This window comes from Nerophis lumbriciformis, linkage group LG31 (assembly GCF_033978685.3).
Source record: "Nerophis lumbriciformis linkage group LG31, RoL_Nlum_v2.1, whole genome shotgun sequence".
NCBI classification, from domain to species: domain Eukaryota; kingdom Metazoa; phylum Chordata; class Actinopteri; order Syngnathiformes; family Syngnathidae; genus Nerophis; species Nerophis lumbriciformis.
In genome coordinates this window covers 21,356,098-21,365,000 of record NC_084578.2, presented here as the reverse complement: position 1 = coordinate 21,365,000, position 8,903 = coordinate 21,356,098, and the positions used below count along the sequence as shown (strand labels likewise).

The 8,903-nt window shown below is 40.2% G+C and overlaps 1 protein-coding gene across 2 annotated transcripts in view; it reads left to right on the top strand.

Annotated features, from left to right (window-relative positions):
* The window catches only part of LOC133574319 (uncharacterized), a 10,108-nt gene extending 1,447 nt beyond the window's left edge, over positions 1-8,661 (top strand). Inside the window, exon 2 of one of the 2 annotated variants that reach the window (XM_061926469.2) lies at positions 5,916-8,661. In XM_061926469.2, the coding sequence (XP_061782453.2) occupies positions 5,916-6,799 (884 nt within the window). In that variant the 3' untranslated portion in view covers positions 6,800-8,661. Of the gene's footprint in view, positions 1-5,912 lie in introns of both variants that reach the window. The other variant, XM_061926468.2, reaches the window with a different exon arrangement.
* The last annotated feature ends 242 nt before the right edge of the window (positions 8,662-8,903 follow it).

Sequence of the window (8,903 nt, the reverse complement as noted above, 5' to 3'; positions counted from 1 at the left end):
TCCCTGAGAGAGCATGAGGAAGTTGAGGTGGGCAGAGTTGGGGGGTGGTGGGGTAGCGGGGGTGTATATTGTCGCGTCCCGGAAGAGTTAGTGCTGCAAGGGGTTCTGGGTATTTGTTCTGTTGTGTTACGGTGCGGATGTTCTCCCGAAATGTGTTTGTCATTCTTCTTTGGTGTGAGTTCATAGTGTGGCGCATATTTGTAACAGTGTTAAAGTTGTTTATACGGCCACCCTCAGTGTGACCTGTATGGCTGTTGACCAAGTATGAATTGCATTCTGTGTGTGTGACAGCCGTAGATAATGTGTGACTGGGCCGGCACGCAAAGGAAGTGCCTTTAAGGTTTATTGGCGCTCTGTACCTCTCCCTACGTCTGTGTACACAGCGGCGTTTTAAAAAGTTATAAATTTTACTTTTTGAAACCGATATCGATAATTTCGAAACTGATACCGATAATTTTTGATATTACATTTTAAAGCATTTATCGGCCGCTAATATCGACAGTCCGATATTATCGGACATCCCTAGTTATAACACTGTCAGGTCCAGGGTTCATACGGGTGCTTAAAAACCTTGAAAATGCTTGGATTTTAACGTTGTGTTTTCAAGGTTTGAAAAATGCTTGAATTTTCGGTGAAGTGCTTGTAAATGCTAGGAAATGTTCATCATATTTCTCGACAGTCTGACTCAATAGGCTAATTATAAAATGGAAAAAAATTAAATACGTTTTCCTTAAAAATGAAAGCTACACGCTTGATCTGTTGGCTTTGCACGAGCCCTTACATTAGGTTGTTGTCATGCCAGAGCCGTACTGTGTCGCCCCCAAGAGGACAGTGTCACTGATCGGTCCATCATGCCAGGTGGTTGTCGTTTTAATGAACATGATGTATGCATGATTTATGATACAAACAAACAAGTAAACAATAATAATTAATGTTATTTATTGTAAGGAATGATGTATATATGAATGATGATGAGACAAACAAACAAGTAAACAACGTTTGCAAACACCAATGACATTGAATAGTCTACAGAAACACTGCTTCATTCTCTATGCCCCATTCAGTTAATGATAACTGCTGGTTCAATGTTAGGCTTAGGTTTTAGCAGATTTTCCGTATTTTTCCTACAGACAGCATTTGGTGACCTCAAACAACAAGGCTATGGATTGATTCTCACTGGTTTTCGCCTTTTGAAGGGTACTGGAAAACCTGAAAAATTGATCTTGAAAGTCCTTAAAAAGTGCTTGAATTTGCCCATGGAAAAGGTGTAAGAAGCCTGCAGGTCACTTTTAGCAAGATACTGCGTGTTACTATTCTTAGCCAATTTAAAGCTGGGCGTTGTATCCTAAATGTGGTAGCTCGGTTCATGATACCACCCAACTCCTAATTTAGCACCTGTATCTAGGGCTGGGTGATATATCGATATACTCGATATATCGCAGGTTTGTCTCTGTGCGATATAGAAAAGTACTATATCGTGATATTCGAGTATACGTTCTCACGCAGTTGCTTTTAGCTGCGGGCATTACACTACAGGCTCTTCTCACTCTTTGTTGTCTCTCCTTCTCACAGAGACATAAAACAAGCGCACCTTCTTACATACGTCACATACGTATACGCCCTCGCGGAGCAGAGAGGTAGCGGCATGGGTAACGTTAGCTGTGGTGCGAGTGGTAATACGAGAGAAAGAAGATGCGAATCTGGTAACAAATGAAGGAAGAATTAATTCTCAAGAAAAACAGCAGGGGGTCCATCGTTTGGCGGTGGTTTGGCTTCAAGTGGGAATATGTCGAACAAACAACCGTAATTTGTCAATTGTGGGGCAAAAGCATTGCTACAAAAAGTAGCATTACTGCTAATATGTAGCATCATTGGAAAAGTCACCTGTTAGAGAATGAAGAGTGCTTACTCCGCATGTCAACATCTCCGTTCTGTGCCACACCAACAAAATGCCGAGGCAACTATTTCCACATCAACACCGTATGAAAAAAATACTCAACAACAGAAGGAGATAACGTCCGCAGTAACCTACCACATAGCGGAGGACATACACTATTTGATTTCCTATTATGCAGCTCATTTTTATTTGACAGTTATTGAAATAACTTGTGTGACATCATGCACAAAAGTGCACTTTATTTGTTTTAAACTATTGTAGTGGCATTCTGTACAAAAAGTGCACTTTAATTTAGTGTTGTTTTGATATGTCATCTTAGTGACATCATGCACAAAAGTGCACTCATAGCTTGTTTTAAAATGTGTCTGACAATCTTGCACTTTCTTTTTTGAAATGACATGAATGTTTGTGCCACTGCTTAATAACTGTTTAATAAATACAGTTTTGGTCAATTGACTTAGTTGGGATTTCCCTCTCTGCATGAAAGTTTAAAATGAGCATACATTAATGCAGTATGAACAAGAATGTTTTAATGTAGACACATAGAATCCTCATACTGCTGTGATTATATGCATCATCATCATTCAAGACTAAGGAAAAATATCGAGATATATATCGTGTATCGTGACACGGCCTAAAAATATCGAGATATTAAAAAAAGGCCATATCGCCCAGCCCTACCTGTATCTCAAATCAGCCCCATTGAAATCAATTGACTCCACCAAAACATCCCTATTTTAACATGTAACATGCCCTTTAAAAGAAAAATTAACTTTTACCTCCCTGTTTGGCACTAAGCATCAAGGGTGGGAATTGGGGGTTAAATCACCAAAATGATTCCCGAGCGTGGCCATCGCTGCTGCTCACTGCTCCCCTCACCTCCCAGGGGGTGGAACAAGGGGATGGGTCAAATGCAGAGGTTAATTTCACCACACCTAGTGTGTATGTGACTATCAGTGGTACTTTAACTTTCACTTTAACTTTTAGACCAGGGGTGTCAAACTCGTTTTCATTGAGGGCCACAAGACTGCCTTCAGAGGGCGGTGTGTAACAGTGGATATACATGAATATAAATGTAAAAGGATTTGCCTCATATTACATGATTGCCGATGCATTTGATTGATATTTATTTTTACATACACATTTTTTTTTAAAATCTGTAGATTTTATGGTAAAAAAAACAACAACAATCAAACTGGCAGCTCAGTCGCTAGAATTTTACCGTAAAATGGACAGGTTTTTTTTACTGTAAAATCTATTGTCAATTTTACAGTGTACACTTTAAAGGATAACTTGCTTTAACCTGCTCAGTGGCCTAGTGGTTAGAGTGTCCGCCCTCAGATCGGTAGGTTGTGAGTTCAAACCCCGGCCGAGTCATACCAAAGACTATAAAAATAGGACCCATTACCTGCCTGCTTGGCACTCAGCATCAAGGGTTGGAATTAGGGGTTAAATCACCAAAAATTATTCCCGGGAGCTCACTGCTCCGCTCACCTCCCAGGGGGTGAGGGTGATGGGTCAAATGCAGAGGATAATCTCACCTAGTGTGTGTGAGACAATCATTGGTACTTTTTTTTTATATAATATAAATTATAATAAGTTAATGTATGGGAAACACTGAGTACGGAATGTAACTCTGCTAAAACATTGATTTAATCAATTATAGATAGATTTTTTTTTTTTTTTGCAATTTCATTTCCTGGGTATGTTATGCATTTTACCCCATGTTTTTGGTTTCATAAAACTGTGTTTTGACACATTTTCACCCTTTTGTGTGCAAGGGTTCAAGAGTAGAATTGCCTAACACATACTGTACATTAGGGCTGCTGCAGCTACGGGTAACAACTATTTTCCATAGTTCACTGGTCAACTATTTTAGCAACTAGTAGACTAATGGGATTATGAAGCGTACATGTATTCTGTTGCTCTAATTTAGCCATCAGATTTCATATTCAGCTTCAAATATTTCTAGGCATGTTCTAACAATTAAGACAATGTAATGTAAATAAACGATTTAATGTAAATAAAGGACATTCAAAATAGCCACAATAAAACCAAAACTTAACCAAATGTATCTACCTTCTTCAGAAAGAAAGGTGTTTTTTGTGATGGTATGTTTAGAAAGATGAACACAGGTATAATGACAAAGTTTAGTTGGCAGACCTTGTATAAATTCATAGTTAAATCTACTTTCACACAATTCTGTTTCTATGCTGTTAGCTAGCAAAGTAATAAGCTATCTCACCGAGGAAAGGCAGCGACTGCATCCGTTAGATGTCCGACATGCCTCTACTTCAAATGCTCCAGCATCACTGACCGACTGCCATTAAAAGCAAGGTCCGCTTTGCAAATTCAGCAAGTTATTCGTGTTTTTGACGTGTTTAGTCTTCACTGGCGGTGTTGTTGCAGTAGCCGGAGCCATTTGTCTCCTCCTGTTCCTCGGCAGTCACCAGTAGCACTGACAAGCGCATGTTTATGTATATATATATTTATAATTTAATTTATTTATATATATTTATTTATTTTATATATATATTTATATATTATTTATTTATATTTATTTATTTATACATGCACCTTATTGCTTTTTTTATCCTGTACTACCATGAGCTTATGTAACGAAATGTTGTTCTTATCTGTGGTGTAAAGTTCAAATTTGAATGACAATAAAAAGGAAGTCTAAGTCTGTGTTCATTTTCATCTGGAAAAACACGAGCAATGACGTCATTAACTATTATTGACACATTTGTCAGTGACAAATTTTAATTGTGATTTTTGGCGTCAATGTCGACGAATCGTTGAACCCCTACTATACATACAATTTGGGTTGCACGATTTTGAGAAAAAACCTAACTGCGATTTTTCTCTCCAAAATTGTGATTGCAATTTGATTCTCGATTTTCATATATTATACATATGAATGCATAAAATTGCGAAAATATGAAGTGAAGGAAGACATGTAACTTTTAGACTGTCAATCAACATATTGATGTCTAAAGTTGCCACAATATGCCATAATTTACTTAAAAAAATATTGGGCTTTATGCAGACAGACTCCGAGCTTTTGTCTACATTATGCTCCTAAACTGAAGCAGTAACCTGATAAAAAACAATACAGTGTTTATAATGTAACCATAATATATAATAATAATGCAAGTAACCATTTAAAATGATGTTATCCTATTACTCATTACTGTAGAATTGTTTACCATGTGTTGTAATTTGAACGTAAATAACTTTATCCTAAATAAATTAACGAAAACAAAATGAAATGGACTCTCATCTCTGTAAGCAAAACATTTACTGATATAAATATTGAATATCTTTAAGTGCATTGTCTTTTTTTTTTTGTTGCCATCACATGATTACAGCAATCTTGCTCGTTCGTCAGTGTTGATGGGCTTATATTGCCCATCCGGTGTGAAACTGAAATATTACCATAACAGGACATTTGGCTAAGTAATCCTACTTAATTTTTGTTACTTTGTGGCACTTCTCACTAGCGAGTGGCGAGGCTTTCTGACCATTTTTCCTGTGTGTGGAAAGCTGGCGGTCTCGCTCTCCGCTTACCGAGACAAAGATTCTGGATGACTGAAAAAAGGGCTCACTGTGTTCAGTTAATTCTACTGTTAAATAAATGCGCTCAGGTGCTGAGAGCGATATAGAGTAAGACCTCTTTCTCCCCGTTTGAAGCGAGAGACAAAGAAACACAAGGCTCAACAATGCGGTTACGCTATAGCACTAATTAAAACCTCAATTAAAGATGACCTGTAATCGTACAGTCTTACATACAATCATGTCAAAACATTTAGACACTTGACGCAAGGTTTTTTTATTTCCCGCACATCATTATACTATTTCATGCATCAGTTGGAGATGTCCTGCGTACAGTGAGGGACACTGGTGATATCCTCAAAAATGTTGAAAGAACATATGCTGGTGCAGAAAAACACCTTATGTAATGGAGCAAAGCGGAACCTTTTTAAACCAAGTGTCTGTCTTCTTGTTTCCTCAGCAGACATCAGTAATTATCTTTCCCCTGGGCAGAGGGAGTGGAGTGCCAGGATGGAGCAAAGGGAGCCACAGCCCTACCATTTAAAAGAGGAAGAGGAGGAACCACAGCCCACCAACTTACACGAGGAAGAAGAGGAGCCACAGCTCCTTCACATTAAAGAGGAAAAGGAGGATCATAGCGTCTGTCAGGTGGGAGAACAGCTCGAAGGACTTGAGGACTTGTCCGTGATTAGTGTCGTTGTGAAGAGTGAATATGATGATGACAAAAGTGAAAGTGAGGAAAAGAGAAAGGGGGAGCCTCCAAGCACCATCTTAACTCAACATTTGATAACAGAAGCTGATGAAGCATCAAAAGCAGAAACCCTCTTTGCTCCACTATCAGATAATGACGACACGTCACGCAATCCTGACACTGATGATGAAGACTCTACGGCTGATAAGGCATGGCACGCTAAAAACCCACTCAGCTGCTCTGAGTGTGGGAAAACATTTAGCCATATGGGAAATTTGAACGTACACATGAAGATCCACACAGGAGAGAAACCATTCAACTGCTCCATTTGTGGCAAAAGATTCTTTCGGAAGGCACATTTGACATCACACACAAGGATACACACAGGAGAGAGACCTTTTTCCTGTTCAATCTGTGGTATAAGTTTTACACGAGGTCAATATTTAAAAATACACATGCGAAGACACACCGGGGAAAAGCCATTTTCGTGTTCAATTTGCAACAAAAGCTTTTGTGACCGAAGAACACTTGTAGCACACACGAGAACACACTCCAGTGAGAAAGTGTTGAGTTGCAGTGTGTGTGATGAAAGATTCTCTTATAAGTACCAGTTTACCAATCACAAGTGTGCTGGTGAGAACAGCAGCAGTAAATGAAGACAAACACAAGTGTGCAGCTAACATGCGCCTGAAATACACATTGGTGGACATTTGTGTTTGTGCATGTGAATTGTCCTTCGCTGCTGTTACTTAGCAACAGCAGCGAAGGACTGTAAGATTATATGTGACTGAGTAAGCAAAGTATGCTGATATGTAGCCACCGGTGGTTTATTCAAGTAATATCTCACCGGAGGCAGCACTTAATGCTCTGCAGGCAAAGCAACTAAAATTGTTACCTGTGGCATAATTAATCTTGTTTATTTTGATTGTTCAGTTTATAGCAGTTCTATTCAACTGGTGGCCAGGGGGCCAAAATCCGGTCCAGGAATGACACCATACCGGCCCCTGGCTTCAGTTCAAACTTGGGAGGCACATTTTTGTAGCAAATTCCTAAAAACTCGAGAGTGCTCCTTTTGTATAGAGGAACTTGGACTACTCTAAACACATTGGTAGATTCTTGCATTGCATTTTAACCTTGCTAGCAACACTCCGGTCCAAACTTGTGATTTACATAACTGAGGCCTTCCTCAGAGCATTCCTTTCCTTCCTCTTTTTGGTAGTTATTCTTCGTAATGTGATTTATGTAGCTAAGGTGTTGCTGTAGCTTGTTTACTTCAGATGCAGTCAGTAGTCATTTGTTCAACTTCTTTAGTTACACTAGTGGTGTTCCTCAAGGTTCCATTTTAGGTCCTCTCTTTTTCATAATGTGTGCTATTCAAATGGTGGCCCACGAGTTTAGTGCAAAAAACTTGAGAGACTTACATTTTTTCAGTGGATTCTTAAAAACAGTAGGGTGTTGTCATAGAGATATTTGACTAGCTTTTTTACAGAATGTCCTTAAAAACAGCAGAGTGTTCCTATAACTCTAGACCAGGGGTCGGCAACCCAAAATGTTGAAAGAGCCATATAGGACCAAAAATACAAAAACAAATCTGTCTGGAGCCGCAAACAAATTAAAAGTCATATTACATACAGATAGTGTGTCATGAGATATAAATTGACTTGAGATGACTTAAAGGAAACTAAATGACCTCAAATATACCTACAGATGAGGCATAATGATGCAATATGTACATATAGCTAGCCTAAATAGCATGTTAGCATCGATTAGCTTGCAGTCATGCAGTGACCAAATATGTCTGATTCGCACTCCACACAAGTCAATAACATCAACAAAACTCACCTTTGTGCATTCATGCACAACGTTAAAAGTTTGTTGGACAAAATGAGACAGAAAAAGAAGTGGCATAAAACACGTCCTAGAAAGTCGGAGAAAGTTATACATGTAAACAAACTAAGGTGAGTTCAAGGACCGCCAAATATAGTAGGACAAAACGGCGCTCGCCAAATACTCGAATCAGTGAAGCATGTTTAATATAAACAGTGTGCTTTATAACAATTAGGGAGGTTTGTGTCATGTTTGTCCTCCTACAGAAACCATATTAAAACCATCCATCCATCCATCCATCCATCCATCTTCTTCCGCTTATCCGAGGTCGGGTCGCGGGGGCAGCAGCCTAAGCAGGGAAGCCCAGACTTCCCTCTCCCCAGCCACTTCGTCCAGCTCCTCCCGGTGGATCCCGAGGCGTTCCCAGGCCAGCCGGGAGACATAGTCTTCCCAACGTGTCCTGGGTCTTCCCCGTGGCCTCCTACCGGTCGGACGTGCCCGAAACACCTCCCGAGGGAGGCGTTCGGGTGGCATCCTGACCAGATGCCCGAACCACCTCATCTGGCTCCTCTCGATATGGAGGAGCAGCGGCTTTACTTTGAGCTCCCCCCGAATGACAGAGCTTCTCACCCTATCTCTAAGGGAGAGCCCCGCCACCCGGCGGAGGAAACTCATTTCGGCCGCTTGTACCCGTGATCTTGTCCTTTCGGTCATGACCCAAAGCTCATGACCATAGGTGAGGATGGGAACGTAGATCGACCGGTAAATCGAGAGCTTTGCCTTCTGGCTCAGCTCCTTCTTCACCACAACGGATCGATACAGCGTCCGCATTACTGAAGATGCCGCACCGATCCGCCTGTCGATCTCACGATCCACTCTTCCCTCACTCGTGAACAAGACTCCGAGGTACTTGAACTCCTCCACTTGGGGCAA